The 24,524-nt window shown below is 56.4% G+C and overlaps 2 protein-coding genes across 5 annotated transcripts in view; one reads left to right on the top strand and one right to left on the bottom strand.

Annotated features, from left to right (window-relative positions):
* Window positions 1-266: 266 nt before the first annotated feature.
* Window positions 267-3,443, top strand: LOC109459397 (chymotrypsinogen 2). Its single transcript, XM_019753805.2, has 7 exons — window positions 267-399; window positions 1,146-1,249; window positions 1,351-1,430; window positions 1,745-1,823; window positions 2,191-2,371; window positions 2,460-2,593; window positions 3,212-3,443. Exons 1-7 carry the CDS (start codon window positions 351-353, stop codon window positions 3,371-3,373), a joined length of 789 nt encoding a protein of 262 aa, XP_019609364.1. The 5' UTR covers window positions 267-350; the 3' UTR covers window positions 3,374-3,443.
* Window positions 3,444-4,941: 1,498 nt separating this feature from the next.
* Window positions 4,942-24,524, bottom strand: part of BCAR1 (BCAR1 scaffold protein, Cas family member) — a 35,891-nt gene continuing 16,308 nt past the window's right edge. For all 4 annotated transcript variants that reach the window (XM_019710676.2, XM_019710657.2, XM_019710666.2 and 1 more), the window contains exons 2-7: window positions 17,450-18,061; window positions 11,522-11,683; window positions 11,259-11,375; window positions 9,374-10,468; window positions 8,467-8,556; window positions 4,942-5,920 (exon numbers count right to left, since the gene is read on the bottom strand). In XM_019710676.2, the coding sequence (XP_019566235.1) occupies window positions 5,408-5,920; window positions 8,467-8,556; window positions 9,374-10,468; window positions 11,259-11,375; window positions 11,522-11,683; window positions 17,450-17,986 (2,514 nt within the window). In that variant the 5' untranslated portion in view covers window positions 17,987-18,061 and the 3' untranslated portion in view covers window positions 4,942-5,407. The remainder of the gene's footprint in view (window positions 5,921-8,466; window positions 8,557-9,373; window positions 10,469-11,258; window positions 11,376-11,521; window positions 11,684-17,449; window positions 18,062-24,524) is intronic.

Here is a 24,524-nt window from a genome sequence, read left to right as displayed (position 1 = left end):
TCAACTCTTGGCCAGGTCTGGCTGCTGCCACAGGGCCCCTCCCGAGGCAGGGCCAAGAGGAGGAAGCCAAGTGCAGTGGGAATGAAAAAAGCCATGAGATCTCTTTCTCTTCTTGGCTGTGGGTTGGGGGCCACCTTGGTTGGCCTCAGCTTTGCCCTTGGCCATGACCCCAAGCTCGGCCATGGCCACAGCTGCTGCTGTCCTGGCCTGCTCTGGTACGTCCTGCCCTCTCTGGCACACACCCAGGAAAGAGATTGTCACCTCAAGGTCTCCAGATAACAGCCTCATGCACAGGGATATAACGAGGAACCCCCCAGGCAGGGGCTCTACACCTTTCTGAACACAGCACCATGACCTTTCTCTGGCTCCTGTCCTGCGCCCTCCTGGGTACAGCTTTCGGTGAGTGCCGGGGCAGGTAGAGGCTGGGAAGGCTGTGTCCCCAACCCTGAGGCCAGCAAGGGGCCCCGGGGTCCCTACTCCCAGTTCTACTGTGCCTGGTGGTGTGAGGCTGAGCGAGTCTCTCCCCCTCTGAGCCTCACCAGCCCCTTCTCTACAATGGGCATGCTGGGAGGGTTGGATCAGACCAGCCAGAGTGAGGCCTCCGAGGAGTAGGGAGACATTCCTGGGGCTGTCCCAAGGCCTCACACCCTGTGCAGGGGACGGGGACGACAGGTCCAGATGGTCAGAGAGTTCTCTGAACGGTTGGGGGCTCCCAAAGAGGCTCAGAAAGTGAGCAGGTGGGCAGGTGTGGCTCAGCATCCACCAGCCCTAACTTGTGTTTGCTGAGTGCGTACTATGTGCCAGGAACAGAACAAGTTCCTGCTGTGCCTACTAACTCCTCTTATGTCCTTATACCGACTCTGTGAGGTTAGCAACCATATGGCCCCCATTTTGCTGATGGGAAAACTGAGACTTAGAGTAGTTAAGCGAGGCAGTGATGGGGCCGGGGTTCAAACCCACAGAGCCCGGCCCCCTGCCCAGGCTTTGGTCCTGCACCACCTCACACTCAACCCACTGGACTTGTCTGGGCTGATGCATACAGCAGACTGAGTTGTCCGTGGGGAATTCCTGGGGCCATGGGACCTGGCTGGGGGGCACAGAGTTGACCTTGGCTTCCACCCCTCACCATATACTCCCACCCCCAGGCTGCGGGGTCCCCGCCATCCACCCCGTGCTGAGTGGCCTGTCCAGGATCGTCAATGGGGAAGAGGCTATCCCTGGCTCCTGGCCCTGGCAGGTGTCCCTGCAGGTGAGGGGGGTTCTGCACATGAGTGGAGGGCACACTGGGGTGGTGGGCCCGCTGGGGGCTGCTGGTGTCCAGCCAGCACTCACCTCCCCCTCTTCCTCCAGGACAAAACCGGCTTCCACTTCTGCGGGGGCTCCCTCATCAGCGAGGACTGGGTGGTGACCGCCGCCCACTGCAGTGTCAGGTGAGGGCCTCGGGTCCCCAGGAAACCCCTTAAGTGGGGGGAAGACCCTCAGCACTGAGGACTAGTCCTTTGACTCCTTTGTTCGTCAGTTTCCTAATTTGGAAATGTGAAGAAAATTCAGTCCTGCTGTTCTCCCAGGGGTCTCTGGGAAGGAAACATGGGGTAGACTGTTGGCATAGTTGTTCCAGGGGGCAGTTGTTGGTATTCTGAGCTCCTGAATCTTGTGATCAGCACCGCACACACCAGCCCCCAGCAGCCCGGCAGGGCCCCACCACCTCATGTCAGGAACCCCTCCTTTCTCTGGCCCTTCCCAGAACCTCTCACCTGGTCGTGGCCGGGGAGTTTGACCAGGGCTCAGACGCTGAGGACATCCAGGTGCTGAAGATTGCCAAGGTATGGTGGCCCTCAGAGTCCAGGTGGCTCCAGGCAGGGTGGGCTCTTGGCAGTTGCAGCCCAGGCTAACTGGGCTGGATCAAAAGGCCTGAAAACCCCTTGGGCTGGGCATAGTGGGAAGGGGTGCCTCAGCTCCCGATCACCCCAATACCCCATCATGATACAGCAAAGCAGAAAGCAGGTGAGTGAGGTTTCACGTAGGGACAGTCTTTGCCTGCATCCTGGGCCCACAGGAGGCACTGCTGAGCTAAACAGACGGTTGTCCAGAGAGGACACCAAGGCGATGAGGGGTAGCCCAGCGCCCTTGTTCTGCCGTGCGCTGGCTTCTTCCCAGACCCCAACTGTGGCTGTCGGCCCCACCCAACAGGTTTTCAAGAACCCCAAGTTCAACATGTTCACCATCAACAACGACATCACCCTGCTGAAGCTGGCCACGCCCGCCCGCTTCTCCCAGACCGTGTCCCCTGTGTGCCTGCCTGAGGACTCTGACGACTTCCCTGCGGGGTCGCTGTGTGCCACCACGGGCTGGGGCTTGACCAAACACAACAGTGAGTGGCCACAGGGTGGGTGGACAAGAAGCGGAGGCTGCGGGCAGGGCAGGGCTACTGTTACTGACCACCCACTCTGCCCTTCCAGATGCCAAGACCCCTGACAAGCTGCAGCAGGCAGCCCTGCCCCTCCTGTCTAACACCAACTGCAAGAAGTTCTGGGGCAACAAGATCACCAACCTCATGGTCTGCGCAGGTGCCAGTGGCGTCTCCTCCTGCATGGTATGGCTTCCTAGGCTACCCTCGAATCCCTTTCCTCCCAGCCTGGGATGTATTTGAGCAAAAGGCCAGGCCAGGGCTTGGTAGAGAGGAAATGGAAGTAGCAGGGCATTTCGCTGGGCATTCCTACCTAAGTAGTTGGGAAGACAGGGCTCTTGGCAGATCACCCACCAATGACCTCAGCACAAGTGCCAGAGTAAGGGGCTTTGGCCTTGGAGCCACCACAACCCAAAATTCTATTGATAATGGTGTCTAAACAAATGGTGCTTCCTGGAGTTGTGCAGTGCACAGCCTGGACAGTGGAACATGGCAGCCTAGAATGGCTCCAGAAGGGGCTGGGCAGCCCTTCCTCACAGTGGCCCCAAGACCAGCATGACTCATACTTCCCCCCTACTAATCAAACCAGCTTTACTGAGCCTCTATCACAAAACCCCACCCCAGAGGGTGGTCCAGACTTCCAGGGGCACAAACCATAGAAAGAGCTGCTCAAGTTTCTTTCATCATCTTTCCAGTATGCTTGTGCTGAGTCTTCTGGCAATCAGGCCCTGGACTGGGCTCTGGGAACATCTGGGAACCCCACCTGGGCTGCCAGATCCAAGCCCGCTTCTCCTTCTCCCGTAGGGTGACTCTGGCGGCCCCCTGGTCTGCCAGAAGGATGGAGCCTGGACCCTGGTGGGCATCGTGTCCTGGGGCAGCGGTACCTGCTCCACCTCCACCCCTGGCGTGTACGCCCGTGTGACGGAACTCATGCCCTGGGTGCGGCAGATCCTGGCCGCCAACTGAACCCCCGCCCCACCCTGGCCTCCCTGCTGACTTTGCTCCCACAAAGTCTCAATAAACCGAGTGAAACTCACATCAATGGTGTCCATCTCCTGTGTTGGGGCCTCCAAGGCCTGAACTTGGGCCTTCGCCAGGCCAGGTACGGGGGGGTCTCTCCTTAGACCCCTCTCCAGAAGAGCTGGGAAGGGCACAGGCAGATGAAATGGGACTTTGACCCCCACTCTCCCACCTGGGCTACAAGGTCCTCACCATCTGCCCCCTGCTCAGCATGCTCAGGCCCCCTGCCGGGACTGGCATCCAGGGGGTGAGTCTGCTGTTGGCCGCACACACCTATGCTTCCAGGAATCCTCCCAGGCCCCCACTGGGGACACTAGAAGGGACCCAACACTCTCAATGGTTGATGAGGGAGCACCCTCCTTCCTGTTACCCTATCCTGGCTGCTTCTGTCCTGTTAAAGGACCAGCTGGATGAGCGGTGGCCTGGGCAGACCTTAGGATGCTGGAGGAAGAAAATCAGCCAGATGGCTCAGTTGGTTAAAGCGTGTTTTTTAAATTTATTATTATCATTATTTTTAGTTGGGGAACAGTGTTTCTCCAGGGCCTATCAGTCCCATCAGCTCCAAATCGATGTCCTTCAATCTAGTTGTGTCGGGCGCAGCTCAGCTCCAAAGTCCAGTCGCCGTTTTCAATCTTAGTTGCAGGGGGCACAGCCCACCATCCCATGCGGGAATTGAACCGGCAGCCTTGTTGTTAAGAGCTTGCACTCTAACCAGCTGAGCCGTCCGGCCGCTTCTCCGGAATCTCAGCGGCAGCTCGCTGCCTTCAATCTAGTTATGGAGGGCACAGCTCACTGGCCCGTGTGAGAATCGAATCGGCGATCCTGTTGTTCAGAGCTCGCGCTCTAACCAACTGAGCCATCCGGCGGTCCCTAGAGCGCGTGTTCTTAACAAGGTTGCCAGTTCAATTCCTGCATGGGATGGTGGGCTGCGCCCCCCTGCAACTAGATTGAAAATGGACACTGGACTTGGAGCTGAGCTGCGTGCGCCCTCCACAACTAGATTAAAGGACAACGACTTCACTTGGAGCTGATGGGTCCTGGAAAAAAACAGTTGCCCAATAAAACTTTTTAAAAAAGAAAAGAAAGAAGATCAGGCAGAGGCAGCAGCTTGGGAAGGTGAGACGAGGCTGGACTCTCAGGGCTCCGACCTAGTCCTGGACACTGGACTCCCTGCCCAGACTTCATGGCGAGCTGGGTGCACCCCCAGCTCCCAAGGTCTTACAGCCATTAGCAGAGCTCACCCGCCTGCAGGAGATAATTCTTGTAGGGTGCTTGGGCTGAGCCTACCGGCTTCAGGCCCTGGACTGGGGCGTCACCTCCTTGGCCCTGCTGTTCCCTGCGGCCTTGGTTTTCTTCTGCGGGGACCCATTGCTTCTTCACCCTCCCAAGAGGCCGCCCACAGCCTCACCATGGACCCCTTCAACCAACCACTCCTACCCTGGGCATCCACAGGTGAGGACACACCCACCTTTCCACCCAAGGACCCTCTCACGTCTCATACCTCAGGAGGCTGCTTTACATTTTTAGAATTTTATTTAAATGTAGCCTATTAGTCAAATGATTGGAAAATCAATAATGAAAAATAGTTTTTTAGGGTTTTCTCCTAGTGTTCAGAAGGATCAAGCAACAGCGGCCTTGGCCCTGGGAGGTACACAGCACCCTGTGGAGCTGGGGTCAGCCACAGGGGTCAGCCCAGGCCATGTGGGTCAGGGGGCCTGCATGCTCCTGGCCGGGCCCCCTTGACCCTCCCCAGGCCCGCAGCACTCGGGGAAGACCACGCGCCTGCTCCTTGGCCGGCCTAGGCCCCCGGGCCCAGCTCTGCATCATCCCATATCCTGCCCTGTCATAAATATGTACAAATCCCTGGACAGTTTGGGACCCCAGGCCTGGGTGGAGCTAGGGTTGTGCGTCCCGATGCCAGCGGCGCCATGACTCTCTTGCGTGACCTCTGCAGGCCTCCATCGCTCTGGCCATCGGCTCTCAGGCGGCTGCCAGCTGGCCCAGCACCCGGCGGAACTGCTGGGTGCTGTGGCCCAACTCCTTGACCCTGTCCACCATGTCCCGGGCGGCGGTGGCCGATGGGTACTGCAGGGCGGCCGCCTTGGTGGTAGCCACAATGCCACGCAGGAGGTCACACAGCAAGTTGCTGTAGTGAGTCACCTGGCTGCGAACGTCAGCGGCCTTGGCCTGCCGCGACAGCGTGTCCCCAATGAACACCAGCTTGTGGGCGCTGAGGATGACGAACTTGCTGTGTGCCACGAAGATCTTGGGTGGCTGGTTGGTTTCCACAGCGGTGAAGAAGGCGTCCACTGCGTTGGTCAGCGTGGTCAGGTTGGCCTCGCACTGCTCCAGGTAGAAAAGCAGCAGCTGTCGGTCCGAGGGCCCCAGGCCACCTGTCCGCCCCGGGGCCAGGGGCTGGGCCGTGGTCCAGTTGGTCAGGTCATGGTCTATGGGTCGTGACACCTCCTGCTCCAGCCGCTCGAACTGCTTCAGCTGGAGAGAGGGAAAGCAGAGTCAAAACTGCAGCCACAGAGCAAGAAGGGATAAAAATGGACCCCTTCTAAAAAGGGACGCTACTCTGAGTCAGTGGCCGTGGGGAACAGGCCACCTCTATCCTACTGGCGGAGCATGTATCCTTACCAAATAACTTTTTTGTTCTAGAGATTCTCCAAGTAACTTTTTCGCCAATATCATTTATGATTTCATTTATGTAACATTTTTAAAACGATAGAAATGGAGAAGAAAGGAGAGGCTGCAGGGGCGTCAATCTCTTGGTCTGGGTGTTTTCTAGTTACTCAGGATGCAATCTTGGGGGAAAACCGGGTGAAGGGTACACAGGACTGCTCTGTAATCTCTTTGCAACTTCCCGTGAATCTATAAATATTTCAAAATGAAAAGCTAAACCAAACATTTTCTTAACATACATAATGTAAGATTCAAATACACTAAGCAGCCGTCACTTGGAATCCCACGGACCCAGAAATGTTAAAATTCTGACAAATTAGCTTTTAGAACTACACACTCAAGTTTTCACAGATGAAATAATATAAAATATCTTTGAAATGATTTGGGGGATTAGCTGTTGTGCTGAGAATGATTGGGGCTGAGTTAATGGTACCTGGGGGACTATTTTCTTCAATTTTATAAATGGATTAATTTTTCATAATAAAAATTTTAAACAAAAGAAAGGTCCTGGTATTTGTCAAGTTTCAGAAAACAAAAATCCATACAAAAATTGGATATTCTTCCAAGATATTTTCCTTTAAATGTGAATTTCCTTTTTAATTAGAACACTGAAAACATATAATATTTTATCGCCTACTTTTAGCACCCGACAACAGGTCATTCATTTCATACCAGTATGTATGAAAGCATGTGGGAGGAGGAAATTTCCACCAGCCACAGCCCTTGCCTGGGACTCATTGCTGTGACCAACGTGTCCTCACCAGAGCTGGTTCTGACCAGGGGACTGAGTGGCTGTGACCAGCTGTGCACAGACTTAAGGACAGACAAGATCCATTCTACCCAAGATGTCAAGCCTTAATTGGCAAAACCAACATGAAACCTAACACTTGAAACCCTCAACTTTCCTCGCCGTAGGCAAGCTACCTGCTGAAACTCCCACTCAGTTTTGCCTAGTGAGAGAATACTCAGTTTTGTTTTAAACTCTGGTGAGTCTTTTTCATTCTTTGACAATTCTTAATAGCTACATAATATTCGACTGTATGAATGTTCATACTTTATTCAACCAATACTCTATTATTAGATATTTGGGGCGAGTCCAGATTTTTCACCGATACGGAAATGGAGCAATAAACGTCTTTGCCAATACATTTTATGTACTTGTATTTTACTTGTACATTATGTTCCTGGCCTAGGAATTTTAGATGTTTAGAGTTTTTCATACACGTTCCTATCTTCCAGCTTCTAGTAATTTCTCTAAGTGATCAATCAGATATGTGAAGAGATTTATATTCTGTACAGCACTGTTTAAAAAAGTAAACACCAACAGAGGACTGATTAAATGCTGGAAGAGTTCAGAGGAAGACAAAGAGAATAAAGTATATGTGATATCTTGAATCAGTGGAAATCCCATATATTACATATATATATATATAAAATAACAGTTCTTTATTTAGTGTGCTCTATGTGCCAGGAACTTCCTAAGCATTGTGCTTTTTTTGTTTTTTTTTAAGGAGGGTGAAGCTCACAGTGGCCCATGTGGGGATCGAACTGGCAACCTTGGTGTTATTAGCACCACGCTCTAACTAATTGAGCTAACTGGCCACTCCTGTGCTTTCTTTAAAAACTTATGGAATTGTCACATCGACCCTGAAATAGAAACAATTATAACCCCCCCCTTTACAGCTGGGGAAACTGGCTTTGAAAAATGTATGCCTTGTCTCGGGTCTCAGGGTAGGGAAAGCAGGCTCTCCATACCATCCTTCCCTATGCCCCGGGGGCAGGCAGGGTGAGGGAAACCTTACAGGTGGTACTGCTGTATTTATTTTGTGCTAGTCTATATTTTAATTTTCTATTATCTTCATAATCAGAATCTTAGTTTTTTGTTTTTCTTTTTACTATCCCTTTCAAATGACCCAAAATATGAAGGAAATTCTGTCTGCAGATAAACACAGCAGTACTATTTATATTAAGGAAAATTGGGTACAATGTAAATGTTCAACAGTAACAGATGTTATGTGGCCTTTTAAAAATAACTTATGAGGAATGTTTAATACCATGGAAAAATGCTTGAGGTAAAAGCAGATGTAACTGTTCACAAAGCATCATCTCAAACACACCTCTGGGTGTGAATGGCTTTTTTCTTTTTTATAAGTTTCTGTATGTGCACTCTAAAATGTCTACCATGATTATTCTAATAATAACTTAACACACGGAGACAGTCATGTGGTTGAGGGGGGACTGGCTGAGCTGGGAGGGCCCGGAGGCTCAGCTCTGGAGACGGGCTCTGAGGGGTGGCTTCTCTGACAGATGAGAAGCCTGTGCTGGGAGAAGCTGGTGAATCTGAGCTTCCTCACCTGCTGCAGCTCCAGCTGGCCCTTCCCCTGCCGCATGATGTTGCCCTTTTCCAATAGCTCCTTCTGGGTCTTCTCAAACTCTTCCTTCCCCTAGAGGGGAGACACAAGACTGGGCTGAGCCAGAAGCCCCACAGGTCCTATCGGGCCGAGTGTAGGATGCGCGGCCACCAGGTGGCGCTGCACACCACACCAGGCTCCTACTGAAGCCACCAAGCCTAGGGTGGGTGGGGGCAGCTTCCAGGGGAAGCATTTCTCCTGAGCCTCCTCCAATTCCAGCCAGCCCAGGAAGGGGTTGGGCACACGCTATGTGGCCATGGCCATCCTCCCTGCCAGGGTTCCCATGCCAGGAATCACTTCCAAGCCCATCCCCTAGGCGTACAGGGCCTGTTCCCTGCTTTCCAGACCACTGGGCCTTGGCACCTGCCGACTCAGCCCAGCCCAGAATACTGAGACAACTCAGCTGGCATCCAGGTCTCTGCTCAGAGGCCCACTCCTACTCCACCCTCCATCACCTTATTTCTCCCATGCCTGTAACTATCTTTGTCTTTGCTTACACTTCAGAATCCATCTCCCCAAACAGAACAGAGCCACCTCTGCCCTGGTCGCCAAGCAGCTCAACCCCTCCAGGTGCTCAGAAGTCACTCCTGGCTGGCACTGCAGGACCCTGATGACATGGACTTGTTGGTCCAAAGGCCTGAGGTGGGGGGGCCCTCTAGCCTGGACAGTCAAAGTGAGAGGAGGGCACAGGGCCTCACTGAGGCATTGCTGGGGCCAAACCCTCCTCTGGCCACAAGAGCCCTCTGTGTGGGGGTGATGAGGGTCCCACGACACAGGTGGAAAAATCAGCTCAGAGAGGGCGAGGGACTTCCCAAGGGGCCTGGGGAACCTGGGCAGGGCAGATACCCACCTGCAGGTGGACGTAGTCATAGTCCTCCATCCAGCCCCCCTCACTGTTCTCATATTGCCCATCTGGCGAGTCCTGAGAGGTGAACTTGGGGGGTGAGGGCAGGGGCCGGGACTGGATACTGCTGGCCTTGTCAGTGGGGTTTGGGTGCAGGGGGCCGCCCCCCTCGGGCCCTGGCACAGGAGCCTTGGTCCGTCTGAAGAGCAGCGAGGCGTTGCCATGTAAGAAGGAGGCCAGCTGCTTGGCGTCCTCGGGCACAGCCCGTGAGCAGGCCACCAGGCGGTCTAGGTCTTCAGGAGTGGTCCCGGGGCCTCCCCGGGCACTGTCGAAAGTCTGACTGTGGGCCACTAACGTCTGGTACACGTCCTCCATCTTCTGCAGTTGCCGGCTAAGCTTGGCATGCAGCGTGCGGTCGGAAGTGTGGGCAGCATTGCCCACGGCGCTGCGGGCGAACTCCAGCAGCTCATGGACCGCCCCCTGGACGGCGGCCATGGCAGCCCGCAGGTCCTGCACGGGGGGCTCCTGAGGCTCGGCGGTGCTGCGCCAGCCCCCAGACCCGCCGGCACTGCCCGCCACATCCAGGAGGTGGGCTACGGTGGTGCTCACACTCTGCTGCAGCCGCGCCAGGGCCTCCACAGCCACCTCCAGCTCCAGGGGCTCGCGGCCCGGAACCACGGCCTCCAGGGACGAGGCTGACTGGCTGCTGCGTGTGCTGCCTGTGCTGGAGGCTGACAGGCGCTTGGCATCCGCGGGGGCCTCTCGCTCGGCTGGGGGGGGCACCGCGTACACACCATCGTCAGCTACGCCGCTGTCAGCTGCCTCAGGAGGAAGCCGCTCACGGGGCACGTCGTAGAGGGTGCCAGGGCCAGGCCGCCGCAGGCCAGGGGGCACGTCGTAGAGGTCGGGAGCCGGGGGCGGCACGTCGTACACATCCTCAGCTGGCGGCGAGTCCGGAGCGGGTGCAGCAAGGACCATTGGGTGGCGGGTCGGGTCAAAGGGCTTGGCCTTGGCGAACGCAGGGGGCACATCATAGGTTTCCTCACGCAGCAGTGGGCCATCGGGCACATCCTTGCTCACCGATGGAGGAACATCGTACACCTGGAGGGGCCAAAGGGTGGTCAAGGCTTCTGCCCATCTGCCCACCTGGGAGCTTAGGGGCAGGACCCAGTCACATACACAGACACAGCCCAGGGGCACACATTCGACAGGATTCTTATCCACGCAGGTTATGGTTAAGAGCCCAACTCTGGAGCCAGACCTGAGTTCAAAATCCTGGCTCCATGGTTTACTAGCTGTGTGACTTAAGGAAGGTGACTCAACCTCTCTGTGACTGTCTGCTCACCTATAAGATGGGAAAATTTTCTTATACGTTTGTTGTAAGGATTACATGAGTTAATTCACTTCGTAACTTCACACACTTGGTGGAAGATCAACTATGACACCACTACCACCGCTACCACTACCATCACCACCACAACCACCACCACCACTTGTGTATTCTCTGCTCTGTGGCAGGTACTTGGCTGAGCTACCTGTGTGTTTTATTCAGTGTGACATATATTACTGGTCATCTCCCTTGCGCTCTCAGAAGTGTCCTGGTTTGGATGATGAATTCTGAGTCACCTTGCCTGATATCCTGTGTGATCCTCTCAAGAACCTGTGAAGAAAGCCCACCAAGGGGCCCTTTTACAGATGAGGACGCTGAGGTTTTGAGAAGCGTTCGTCACAGAGTGAGTGAGGGGTAGAGCCGGGGTCTGGAGTCAGGTCTCTCGATGCCCTCAAGCCTGTAGATATGGGTCCCCATCCCAGTACACACGCTCAGTCATACCCAGAACCCCACACACAGTCCAGTCTCAGCCCGAGGCCCCAGCATGCCCTGACTGCTCACCGCATGGTGGCTGGATGGCGGCAGGCCCTTCTCCACACTGGGGGGCACGTCATAGACGTCCAGAGATGGGTCCCGGCCATTGGGACCCTTGACAGCCATGGGGGGGGTGTCATATACCTGGGGGTAGAAAAGGTACAGTGATACAGGTGCCAGGGTCACCTGAGGGGATGGAAAGAGCAGAAACCACACAGCACCCACCTTAGGACCACCCTACCCTGGCCAGGGCCAGGCCGACTTACCCCTACCCCAGTCCCGACACTTACCTCCTGGCCATACTGGCTGGGAAGTAGCCCCCGAATAGGGGGCACGTCATAGATGTCCTGGGGTCCCGGGCCCAGCAGGTGACGTGGGATGTCATACTCATCCTGCTCTGGCTGGGAGGTCTCAAACACATAGCCCTGTCCCACACGGGTGGGCACCACCACCTAAGGGCAGACAGCTGACTGTTACCACCGGCCCTAGACGCCAGCCCCCAGGGTCCCCCCTCAGGTCCTCAGGGAAACTCTACTCCCCCATGACACACACAAAGGCTGGGGCTCCCCAAGGGTGGGTTCAGAGGCTACTCGGAGGCAAGGGAGCTTACATCCCCTTGCATTCTCTGCCCTTTCTTCAATGAAATACAATGCCTGGGGAATACTAAGACCCCCTAGGGTTTGCTTAGAGTTTGGCTCTCGTCAGGATACCGAAGTGGTCTTCACAGTTGGATGACCTGGAAGGTTCCCAAAGAGGGTATATATAGGCTGATGGGAGGATGGGCCACCCTTGAGTGGGGTGCCCTACCTAGGGATGCCTCCCAGCTGCACTGTCCTCAGAAAGATCTGCCAGCAAGGGTCTATCCCAAGTATAGGACCCAGCAACCACCTTCTGGCTCCAGGACAAATGGAGTTGGTGGTGGCAGGCTGTGCCTTCCTCAGGCTAGGCTCAGAGGAGGTGGCCTGCAGGAGATCCCGACAGGCAAGGCCTGGAGCCTCCAAGGAGGTGGTGGCACGGCAGCGCAGCAGGCAGCACCTCTGCCCTCCTCATTGCCCCCAGCACATCTTGGGGCCAGTAAGGACTCTCTGACCTCATGGCCAGTTCTCAGGCAGATGGAAGGATGGGTGCAGGTGTGAGGGAGTAAACAAGACTAGAACCAAGACGGCCACTCCGCACTGCACCACACCCACAGGACCAAGACCAGAGAGGAGGCCAGCCCTTTCCCTTCCCTTCCCCAGTGCCCTCCCCCTGGCCCAGGGTCCAGAGCTCTGAGCTGCCCAGCCCTTCACGTCAGTACCAGACCTGGCAGGCAGTGCTGGGCTGGCAGCTTTCTTCCCTGCATACTCCTCAGGCCCTAGGGGAGGGGCCTGTGGGAGGGGCCAGCGGGATCTCCTAAGTCAGCTCAGGGCAGGCCTCCCCCACAAGGTTCCCTGCTCTGCTCTTCTCCACAGAAAGGCCTTTTGTTCCATAATCAAAGGGGATGTCTGGGACACGGTTGACTCAGGCCCTCCCCACACACACCCCTGGGGGCAGCGGGGCTGAGGCAGGGCCCGCCCTGGGGCTCGGCGCCGCAGAACTCTGTGTCCATGCTTGTACCCAGCTCCCGTGACAGTGACAGCCAGCTCTGCACCCCCTGTGCCCTGGAGGGTGCAGGCTGCATGTGCACACACTGGGTACCCCAGGAGCAGCAGAGTGTCCCCCCTGGAAGTGTGGGCACCAGCACTTTTCTGAGCAGCCCAGACCTTGTCAGAGCCTCCTGCTGATCTGACACGTCCCCTGCCTGTGTCCGGGGCAGCAAAGCTGCAGCAACTTGGGGGCTCTTGGGCAGGCTCTCCCCGAGTTGCTGGGGCAGACCTCCATGGGGTATTCCCGGCCCACTGCACCCCACCCACAGTGTGTCTGGGAGTGGAGTTGGCGGCCCTCCTCAGACTCATCTCCCTCCTCGAGCCCCAGACTTGAGTCTCCTCCAGAGCTATTTTTAGACACTGGAACCTGCCAACAGCAGGGCAGGCAGGCGGGAGCTGGCGGGACGTGGCAGGTTGGCGGAGCCTTGAGGCAAGGCCTGAGGCATCTCTAGGCCCTGCCGACCTCTGAGGGAGGTAAGGACCCGGCTCCACAAAAAGGGGTGTGTACCCAAGCCCCTCTCAACCTCCCACAGATGAGAAAGAGCAGGCAGCACAGGCCCCGGGCTCTGGGCAGCTTGCCACTCCTGCGCTCAGTCGGTGACAGTAAGCAGCCATATTGGCCAGCAAATGTTTTTCTGGGAGAAAAAAATAGTAAGGCAGCCGCCAGTGGGGAGAAGCTTGTTAGGGAAACCCACTCTCCAGAGAGCTGCTGAGCCCATAATCACAGGCCGCCATGCTCCGCACCTGGGGCTCCGTTAGCAGGACCTGGAGGCCCCTGGGGGCGGGGACACAGCCAGAGTCTGGGAAGAGACACAGACCTCATCCCCAAGACCCACATGCTCTCTCTCACACACGTCTCAAAAGTGCAGAAGACAGACACAGAGAAGCAGAGAAAACAAATTCCCATAGCCAGACACACATCCAAAGACAGACTCAGGCCAGGCAGAGCCCCAGCAGGGTGTCTGTAGAGAGCAGAAATGAGGCATGAAGATAACGGCTACCAGGACCCACTGGGATGGGACAGGCCGCCGGCCCCATTCTGTCCAGGCACCCAGCCACCTCCAGGCTGTGTCCCCCACTCCCAAGCTGCCAGTCTCCCCCTTCTGCAAAAGGGGGAGACTCACACATGACCCAGGCCAGTTGGCCCTGGCACACCCCTACCCCACCCCCATCTAGGAGCTCAGTTTCCTCCTCTGGGCAGTGGAGCACCACTGAATGCTGTGGGACGGAGTACCTGACATGGGTCCCCTTGCTCCTGGCCCCACCATGGCCCAGCACCAGGAGCCTGGGGAGGAGACAAAGCTCCCAGAAGGAACAGGACTGAGCTCAGCTGTGTCTCCCGGCAGCCTGACCCAGCGCAACAGCTGTCCCCTCAGGCACAGCTGCGGCCCCTGACCCAGAGGCACTCCCCGGAGAGTGACCACACAAAAACACCCCTCCCACTGGGGACCCTACCGACTTCTCTCAGCTTCCTAACACTACGCCCAGCCCAAAGGGTGCCGACACCCCGATGTGGCCCTGACCACCACCCCCAGTCCCGCAGGCCACTCTGCTCCAGGCTCCAGGCATCTGATCCCTTCTGACCACTGGCCCTCTCACTCATTGTCTGGTGTCCTGAGTGCCAGGGCCCCAGCCCCCCAACCAAGTCCTGACAGGATTCTTCCTCAGCCACACCGACCTCCCCGGCTGGAACTAGGAGCCTCAGTTTCCCAGACTTCTGAGGGGGAAGACAAGGATTATGAAAGCACAACCTTGAAATGTGGGCACAGATGTACACACACCAAGATGCGTGCTGCATCACTGCTTGTCACAGAGACATGTGCCATCAGAAACTGCCTAGAGCCTACCCTCACAGTGGGGGGTGGGGGGACACAGCAAAATCCAGGGCAGCAGTCACAAGCACGTACAGGGACCCACCCAACAAAATGCTTTTGATATCTGATATTGAATCTATAACCTCAAAATGCAGAAGTATATCTACAAATCTGTGAAAGATGAATAGAGAATATGCTAGATAAAATATGCCAAAATTTCCCAGTGATTACCTCTTGATTAGGGCAGCTCATTACTAGGCTTTTTCGTACATTAAGTATATTCTATGACAGACAAGCACAACTTTCATGCTCATGAAATAAAAGCAACTGAGGCTGGCCAGATCAGGAGCAACGAGACTTCTCAGGAGAGGGCATCCAGGCGCCCGCAGGTGAACCCAGAAGCAGTCTGAGAGCAAGCCCCTTGAGTGGGAGGGAAACAGAACCAATGACCAAAACGTGGGCTCGAGTCCAGGGCCCGCCACAAGGGGCTCACTGGTTTCCTGGCCCACAGGGCTTCCGCTGCCTGCCTGGCCTCACAGAAGAACCAGGACAGGCCAGGCTTAACTGCAAAGACTCAGGGAGTGAGAGGTGCGTAGGGAAAAGTGTGTGCCTCCCTGGGGTGTGTGCAGAGCATGGAGGGGGGAGAGACAGACAAAGAGAGAGAGAGAGAGAGAGAGAGAGAGAGAGAGAGCGCTATGGCCTGTCCCAAGACTCACTGGCTAGGCACTGCTCCCTGCCACCACCCACAGGACAGGTACTCCCCTGGCAGGACTCTGTTCCTTCCACGGAAGCTGTCTTGGGAGCAGCCTCAGTCGGGCTACCCCAGTCCCAGCACGGCACGCTTCTGCCACCAGCCTGTCTCTGGCCAGGCAGTTGAAGGAGCAGGTAGGGCAGGAAGTAGAAGCCAGTGACCCAGGGTTCCCTGGTGGCCAGAGTCCATGGAGCCCCACCTTCGCCAGCCAATGACCTCTGGCCAGGTCTCCTGGCTGCCAAGCTCCGCCCCGTGGACAGGGGCAGGGCGACACTGCCTGCTGACTCTCTGCCCAGCTGTCATGGGCACGTCTCCTACCTCAGCCCTGAGACGGCTCTGAGGACAGAGGCTCAGTACCGTGGAGTGAGTGTCCACTTGGCCACTGTTGCTCCAGACACAGGTGGCCCTGGATTAGACAGGGTACAAAGATGAGGCTGGGCCTGGGCCCCCGGAAGCTGATCCCGGCAGAGCCCAGCTGCTGTGCCTGCCACCTGGCCTCTCCCACTGGGGCCTCTAGGACACACCACCAGCTGTGGTCTCCCTTGGAGGAGGGCTGAGCCGGAAAGCTATGGCTGGCTGGCTATGAGGGCCTTCCTGCTGCCATGGGCCGGGTTTCTTAGGGTCCAGCCGGGTGAGCTATAATGGAGGAACAGACATGGAGGAGACAGGGAGGGAGAGCTAAGCGTGGCCACTGTCCTCCAAGACAGTTGGACTTCTGCTTCCAGCCCTCAGGAATCTCTACTCCCCAACTCTTGACGGGAAGACACAGGCCAAAGCTGAGAAAAAGTTGTTCCTAACTCAGCTCAAACTAGCCAGTGGGGCCTGGCCTCCCTCTTCAGTCCTGCCTCCTTCCTACAGGCACACGGACTGGGGAGGGGAGGGGGCACACAGGCCTGTGTGGAGCAGAGTGTGGGGCGCAGAGCTGCGTCTCGTAGCCCAACATCAGACTGGCAACAGCTCACAGGGGCTTGAACCAGAGTCTCTCTCAGAGCAACTCTATCCTGGCGATCCTATGGGCAGTGTCCTTCCCAAGGCGCAGGAGTCACAAAGAGGTGACCCTGCAGGTGCCCACAGCCCCACTAACAGGTCCCAGAAGAGGGGATGGCAGAAGCTGTGCTCCACCCCCACCCAAGGGGCTGACACATCTCTCCAGAGACTCGTGGGAGCCCCCAAGCACGAGGCAGCTGGCCTCTGCCCCTTGTCCCTTCCTCCTTTTCTTGCTGACTGGGAGGCAGATGTGGCGAGCATCCTAGGCCCACACTGAGGATGTCAGAGCAACCAGACGGAAGGAGCTGTGGCCCCTGACAGGCACGTCCCTTATGCATTGCTCACCTCCAAACTGAGGTGTGTGAGGAAAAAAAAATCTCTTGTCCAATCCATTCTTTGGGGTTTTCAGCCATTCTTTACCTGCTGCACCGTGCTTCATACTTGATTTATCCTTCAAGTGCCGCCCAACGCTCCCAACCTTCCCTCCCTTTCCTGGCTCCCTGCCCTAGTCGGGGCCCCTCGATGCTCCCCGTGGGCAAAATGACTTTACTAGGACATGGGTTGGTTGGGCAGGTCATTCCTACTCAAATCTCTCCACCGTCAGAAAGGCATCGGGGTCTTTGGTGACCCAGGTCCCTGAGGGTCTGTTCCCAGCCTTCTGCTTTGGCCTTACCAGCCAAGCCCCGCCTGCCCACCTGGAATGCAGAGACTTTTCCACACCTCCAGGCAGGCCTCTGACAGGCTGTGTCCTCTGCTGGTGACACCCTCCCACTGGGGTGTCTGCTGAAGGTCACATTGTGGTCCAAGTTCAGCTCAGATGTCGCCTCTCTGGGCTGGCCCAGCCTGTTCACACCCATCTTCAGCAGCAGGATGAACATCTTCTCCAAACACTCACTCCCACCTTGGCCCCAGACCAACATAGAGCTGCTGCCGGAGCCCCAGAGAACCCAAAGGTGCTTAGCTGGGCCCTGCAGTGCCCAGAAACCAGGGCCTGGGCAAAACCCACCAGGGGGCTGCCCAGCCATGCCAGGGTGGCCTTACCTTTGCCGGTGGCTTCGTCCCCTCCCAGCTGCGTGCGTCCATGGATGGGGGCACCTGGTAGATGTCATGCCCTATCCCAGCGGAAGGTGGTACCTGGTAAATGTCCTGGGCAGGGCTGCCAGGCCCTGGAGGCACCTGGTAAAGGTCTGGGGCTGGGCTAGGAAACGGGTGATGGGGCATTTGCTTCGAGAATGTGGACGTCTGAGTGGCCGGGGGAGACTGGAACTGTGCGCTGGGGCCTGGGGCTTGGTAGAGACCTTGCTGAGTCTTGCTGGGGGTGGGCACCAGGTAGACACTGTCAGGCTGGGGTGGGTACGCGGCAGGCAGCATGGATGTATACTGGGTAGCCGGGTTGTGGAGACCAGGCTGGGGCGGGGCTGACGGAGCAGGAGGGCCAGGGCCAGCCCCTGCTGGCTTCTTGTCATGCATGCCCACCAGGATCTTGAGGCGGTTCCCGGGCACGATGCCTTGGCGCCCGTGCAGCGAGCAGAGCCACCAGCCGTCCAGGCCCTGTGTGTCCCGCTCTAGCACCGTCATGATATCGCCCTTGCGGAAGGAGAGCTCATCCGGGGACTCAGCCACATTGTCATAGAGGGCTTTGGCCAGCACGTTCTGGGAAGAGAGGATACAGGTGGGTATGAGGGCAAGAGGATGTGCATGGGGGGCTCAGCGGCCAGGCCAGCTCCCACCCCCTCCAGGACATGGGGGGGCGACATCTGGCCTTGGCACTGAGGAAGGAACTAAGTAGGGTTGGCACGATCCCGGCACCTCTGTTCCGTTGCCCCTGGGAGAAAGGCCCAGCTGATCCTGGCACTTTTTCCAATGGGCCTGGATAGTGCCTCAAAATCCCCTTGACCGAAGCTACCACCTACACTGCAGAGATGGCACTCAAGATACTCTTGAAAGCCACTCCCAAAGTCACACCGCAACCTGGACCGACACTGGGGAAAGTAGTGATGATGCCAATAATGGCCACTGCGTTTGGAAAGAAAACAGGATGCACCCCCTCCCTCCTCGCTGCAGCGCAATCATCCTGCTACCCGGCCAGCACAATCGGCCAAGAGGAAAAAACGAAAGACAAAGTAGGGAGGGGACACAGGGACAAAACAGTCATCATCTGCAGACCATATGATCATCAAATATTCCTACAAACTAGAAAAATCAGTAACTGATGAGAAAGAAAGGCCATAGAATTGATGTCACACCATGATAACAAGTGCTACAAGTTATTCAGGAATTCATCAATCAGAGACTGCAGGCGACCTCAAGGGGAATGTTTACATCCTGTCAATGGGCTGAAGGAAAACCTGAATAAGGGCAAAAATGTACCAAGTTCAAGGTGGGATGACTAAGTGCAGTGAAAAGCCAATCAGCCCAGGCTCACTTAATACATTACGATCACAATCCAAGTGCCAGCAGGAATTTCTTGTTGTTGTTGAGGAATCTGACCAAAGAAAAAGAATTCTTCTAGAATTAAATGGAGGAACAGAGGTCCACAAATACACAGGTTAGTTCTGAAACTGAAACACCAAGGGGCACTCTTCCCAGCCATGAGGGTGTGCCATGACACCAAGCCAGCGAGTGGCACAGAAACGGGTATGCTGGGCAGGGCTCAGAAAGGGCCCAGCTCTATGGGAAGCCTGCAGGCTGTGCCCCACAGCAACGGGGAAGGATGAGACTGCATCATAGATGATAGTAGGAAAACTCAGTCACTGTAGGAAGAAAAATCCATTTGGACACTTGCCTCACGTTATAAACACAGGGCAATTAGAGACCTAAATGTGAAAGGTAAAACTCTATAACTAATAAAAGAAAAAGTTGTGGGAGGATATCTTTGTGATGTTGAGATAGGGAAAAAATGATAAAACAAAACCTCAAAGACCCCAAAAGCACAAAACATAAGGTGACATAAAGTTGGCAGGGTGATAGGTCACCAAGTGACAAGAGAGTGATTAATCTAGAATCTGGAGGCTCTCCTACAAATCATCAAGAAAAAGACAAGAACACCAACAGAAAACCAAAAAATATGAAAAGTGAGTTCTCCAGAGGGGAAAACCAAATGGCCAAAAGCATCACAAAGGATGCTCAGGGTTCCAGCCAGCAAATCTAGACACATCTGAGACGCTGCTCTGTGTGCAGCAGGTGTCTGGGTATTTGGTGAGACATGTCTGCCACACCCTCCTAAGTAGGGCAACACACGGGAGATCTAGGGCCCAGGTCACTTTCTTTACGTAGATGTTATTATAAACAGCTACAAAAGAACTCTACGTATTTTTCATAGACACTTATCCAGGGACAGATTCCAGACACATTACGTTAGCGTGGGTGCTTCTGGAAGAGTGACGGGAATGAGACAGACATCAGGAATAAGTGGGGAAAATAAAGCAAAATAAGGAAGAGCAGCACCACCCCAGCCCTGTTCTTTGCTCCGGCAATTCTCCTGTTAATTCTCACAGCCACCCAGAAGCAGGCACTGCTATGGGGCTCCCTTAGTCATCAAACCCTCCCAGAGCAGGGACATACAGAGGCCCTGCTGCCAAGCAGCCTGTGCGGGCCCTGGGGAAGGCCTTGGGGGAGGCTGTGGGCTCGAGGTAGGAGGACCAGAACCTCACTGTGGGTAGAGAACCTGGGGTGGGGAGGCCCTGTGATTTCTGCCCTTGGCCCCTGCTGTCACTGCTCCCCTTGCACTGGTGCCAGTCTCGGGCTGAGTCAAGATACATCACAGAGGGGCTCCCCAGCTGGAGGGCCAGGGTCAGTCCCAAGGAGAGAAGGACGTGCCTGGGGGAGAAAAGGCCAGGGTTACTTTGGCCTCCCAGGGCAGCAGACAGTTTGGCAGCGTGCAGCAAGGGCCCAGGCCTCCCACACAGGGGAAGCCAGGTCGATGGAGAGGATGGTGCCAGGACAGCTGGGCTCCAGCCCCACCACCCAGGACTCAGCTCTAGTTGCCCTCCTCTGAGTTTCCCCGGTCTGAGGACACAGAGCCTGGTCTAGACCCAACTTAGAAATGGTATCTGAGTTCTGGCCACCCACTACTTATGAGACCTTCCCCACGTGAGCCCAGTCTCCTTCCATGGACTCCATGTGCAAGGATTAATGCAGGCGCTGGAATTCCAGGCAGAAGGAAGGGCCACGCCCCCTCGGGCACAAACAGGAAGCAGGAGCTGGGCCCTGGGGCAGAGAGGAATGGGGGTGAGGCCTCATCCAAGCCCAGGAGGGCCCGTCCTCTTCCCACCACACCAGCATCTGGAGGTAGCAAGTGCCCCTCTGCACTCCACACTGCAGATGAGGGCAGAGGACCGAGCATCACCAAGGCAGCCCACGAGAGAGGCGGGGGCATGCAGCATGTGCTCCAGACCCAGGACTGAAGCTCAGAGCCCAGGGAGCATCAGCTGGGAGCCCATTTCGCCAGAGCAGCTCTGAGGCCCGGCCCTAGAAAGGGCCAGAGGCAGACAAGTTGGGAATCAAGAGGGGAGGAGCCAGCCCAGGCAGGCAGCTCAGAGCTGGAGGAGGGCGGAACCAGTGGGTTCACCCCAGCACCAAGGTGAGCACCAGGGCAGCGGCTCGGAACTGCTGGTTGCTGCAAGGTTGTCCACACCAAAATTAAGACAGAGTTACAAAGGCACTGGAGTGCGAATTACCCTCAGTAAAACATCACTCCAACTTAAATAATGGGGGGAGAACAAGAATAACAGTGATTGGGGGACGCTTCTCTTCCTGTTCTTCAGAGTTCTCAATTTATATTTAATAAGCATTTCTTGGCTTTGGGGTTTAAAAAATACACATCCTGAAAAAGAAAACTATGGACGACCTCCTAGGCTCCAAGACGATAGGCCAGAGGCTGCTGAAGCAGGTCCAGAGGCCAGAGCCCCAGGAGGAGCAGGCAGGGGCAGGGGCTGTCCTGCAGCCCACTGGGCTCACCGTGGGCCCCATCCCCTGGCTGCCAGCAAGAAAAGCAAGTTTCCCAAATATGGTCTGCAGCCAGCCTCAGGGAATCACATCCAGTCAGGGGGTGGGACACCCGGTCCCCCTCCCCCAGTGACCCCAGAACACAGAGCCACCCCACTGGGTCTCCCCAGCCCCTGCCCTGGTGACCACAGGAAGTGCCAGCAGGGTGAGTCACAGGAAAATTCCCCTCTGGCCCAGTCAAAGGGGGCGGGGTGCCGACGGTGGGGGCTGCCGCTGGGAGGCCCCTCACCTCTTAGGAGGAGGGCAGTCCAGGGAAGGCTGGCGGATGGGCCTCGGACAGGCCCCACGGGCAGCACTGGGTACTCAGGGAGGCTGGAAGGCTCTGCCCAGGGCAAGGTCCAACAGGGGAAGGGAAGGCAGGAAGAGTCCACCCGGCCCAGGGAGCTACTGGGGCCGCCTGATTGCAGGGTAGCCAGCCCCTACCCCTCGGAGTGAGCTCGCTGAGCAGTCAAGGCCAACTGTAGCTGCAACTGTACAGTCTGGGATGGCCGGAGCCAGGCTGGGAAGCCCCTCTCAGGCTGGGCACGTGGCACTGGGTGCCTGGCACCAGAAGCTCCTTACTGGTGCCCCCACAGAGCCCCAGAGGAGCCTCTCTCCACAGCCCAGTGAAAGGCACTGCTGGCGCCAGCCAGCGTACCCCAGCTGGCTGAGTACCCGCCCCCTTGGGCCTCTAAGCCTCCCCAGCTGCTCCTGAGACAAGCTCCTCCTTCCTTCTCTCAGTCACTCAGCGCAGAGCAGCTAAGACCAGAACTGGGCATGCCTCTCCTTCCCACTGCTGGGTAACCCCGAGCAAATCCCTTACCCTCTCTGAGCACCCAGATCCCCAGTGCTAAGTTCTGTTGTTTAACAAAAGATTCACCTGGCTCTACTATCTGCCTGGCTCTGGGAAAAGGAGTAGGCCTAGCTCAACCAGGCCCCTGTCCGCACAGGGGCTTACATTCCCGCAGGGGCAGACAGACACCAAACAACTTGCTAGGAGGCAAAAGTGGGGTGCCAAAAATAATGTGGGACAGGGCCACTATGTATAAGGTGGTGAAAGAAGGCCTCCCCAAGGAAGTGACATTTTAGGTGACTCGTGAAGAATGAAAACTAGACAACCATAAAACCAGCTGGGGAAGAGTGTGCGGGCAGAGGACGGGCATGAGCCAAGGCGCTGGAGCAGAGAGAGGCCAGAGGGGAGATAGTCTGTGGCCCTGGAGCAGCAGGCAGGCCAGGGCCAGTCACATTGCAGGATGCTTTGGGATGGTGCATGGAAAGCCAGTAAATGTCATCCAAATGATGACATCCCATGGCAGGATAAGCCCAGCCTGAGCATTCCTGCTGTGGATGTGCTCCCCAGGTCCCAATGTCTTGCACCAGCTTGGAAGAGGGGCCAGCTCCCCCAGAGCCTGGCTTTCCAGCCTTCCTCCAGCCAATTAGTGCTTTGCCCCAAAGCTCAAAAGGGGGGGACGGCTGTGATCTCTTGAGGGGCACACCACCAGAGCACCATCACAGACCAGGCAAACACTGTGTCCAAGGCACCAGAGACTAATGCCTGACTGGCCCTGAGTCTCTAGCCATCTCACTCCTGCCCCTAGGAAACCTCTCCGGTGTCCTGCTACCCCAGGACGTGACTCCCAGGAAGGATCCATCCTCCAGGAAGGATCCCGTGCCCCTCCCTAGGCACCCGCTCCCTTTTGCCCCCACCTGGAAGTACTGACCAATATGCCTTGTTACTGTCCACTTCATGCCCCCCAACTCGGATGCCCAGGATGGCAGGGGCTGTCCCCCTCAGCATGGAACACCCTTGCACAAGTGCATCAGGCGCGGCCCAGAATGGGCGGGCTCAGGCAGAAGCCCTCCTTGCAGAAGTGGTATCCTGCCCTCCCTGGGAGCAGCTTGGCCATGCCTGAGGAAGCCAGGAAGGCCCTTTGGGGCTTGCTCACCCCAGACAGAGGAGGCAGAGAGCCCCCAGCCCAATGCCAACACTCCTCAGGCAGTGGCCTGCCAGCCAGGCCCACTCAGAACAACACCCTGGTTGTTGCACATGGGAGCGGACAAGGCTGCCCCAACAGGCCTTGCCTGGCTCTGAGAATGGCCCTCATTGTGTCCTGGGGCCCTCTGGGTGCCAGACCCACCCAGGCCGGGAGGGTCCTCAGACCCAGAGCAGCTGGGCCTTGGATGCTGGTGGGCAGACGTCTAGAAGAACCACAGCCATCTGATGGGTATTCAGGTCTCCCCCTCAGCTCCGCCAGCTGCCTCAGGAAGCCGTGGATGTGCTCTGGGTATCTCCAAACCCTGACTGGCGGTTGAGGGGGTGGGATGCTACTGGTGGCTAGGAGTAATGGGGGGGAGACACAACTGGTGGGTTCACAATAACAACGACGGCCAGAGCTGACTCGCTGTCAGAGGAAGGGCTCTTTTGCACTTCAATCATCTCTTTTAACCCTATGAGACACTATGGTTACTCCCATCTTACAGGTGGGGAAACTGAGGCACAGAAGGTACTTGACTTACCAGAGTCATAGTACAAAGCAGCAGAAGCAGGTCTGGGCTGTGTGATAATGTGGAACTGGGTGGCTCCTGGGGTAATGTTTAGGTTCATAAAAGCCAGGAGTGGAAATTTCACAGACTTTTTCCTCCCTCCCTGTCCCCCACCTCCAACACACACACACACACACACACACACACACATACACACACACACACTCCATCCCCAAGCACAGAGCCTCACACACAGCAGTCACTCGGGAAACACTAGTTCCCTTCATACCCAGAACCATCTCAAATGTGGGCCAAGTTTATTTCTGGGGTATTCTGTTTGCTTGTACCAAGGAGCCCCAGTGGCCAATGGATACAGGCCCAACGGGTGTATGCCCAATTGCAGTCTATGCCTATAAGCCCTGCTCACTCATGTCCCAGGATCCCCTGGAGGGGCAGCAACACAGGCTCATTGGCCAGGGTCCTGACCACCCCTTTGCCCTCGTTACCTGGTCTGCGATGGAACTCTGAGGGCAGTGCCTCTTCCCTTCCCAAATGTCCCCACACTCACATACTGGGCGGAACTCTGGGACCAGCAGCCTTAGCATCACTCTCCCCCAATACTCCCAGGGACAACTGAGTGGCCAGG

This window comes from Rhinolophus sinicus, linkage group LG11 (genome assembly GCF_036562045.2).
Source record: "Rhinolophus sinicus isolate RSC01 linkage group LG11, ASM3656204v1, whole genome shotgun sequence".
Lineage (NCBI taxonomy): Eukaryota > Metazoa > Chordata > Mammalia > Chiroptera > Rhinolophidae > Rhinolophus > Rhinolophus sinicus.
Note: the sequence above shows the minus strand (reverse complement) of the source record. Positions and strands in the feature narration are given on the sequence as shown.

Bases quoted from the DNA above. Each gene is read 5' to 3' on its own strand.
- LOC109459397 (XM_019753805.2), top strand. From the start codon at position 351: ATGACCTTTCTCTGGCTCCTGTCCTGCGCCCTCCTGGGTACAGCTTTC. The intron at 1,250-1,350 runs GTGAGGGGGGTT...CTCTTCCTCCAG, and splicing joins CCTGGCAGGTGTCCCTGCAG to GACAAAACCGGCTTCCACTT. The intron at 1,431-1,744 runs GTGAGGGCCTCG...GGCCCTTCCCAG, and splicing joins GCCGCCCACTGCAGTGTCAG to AACCTCTCACCTGGTCGTGG.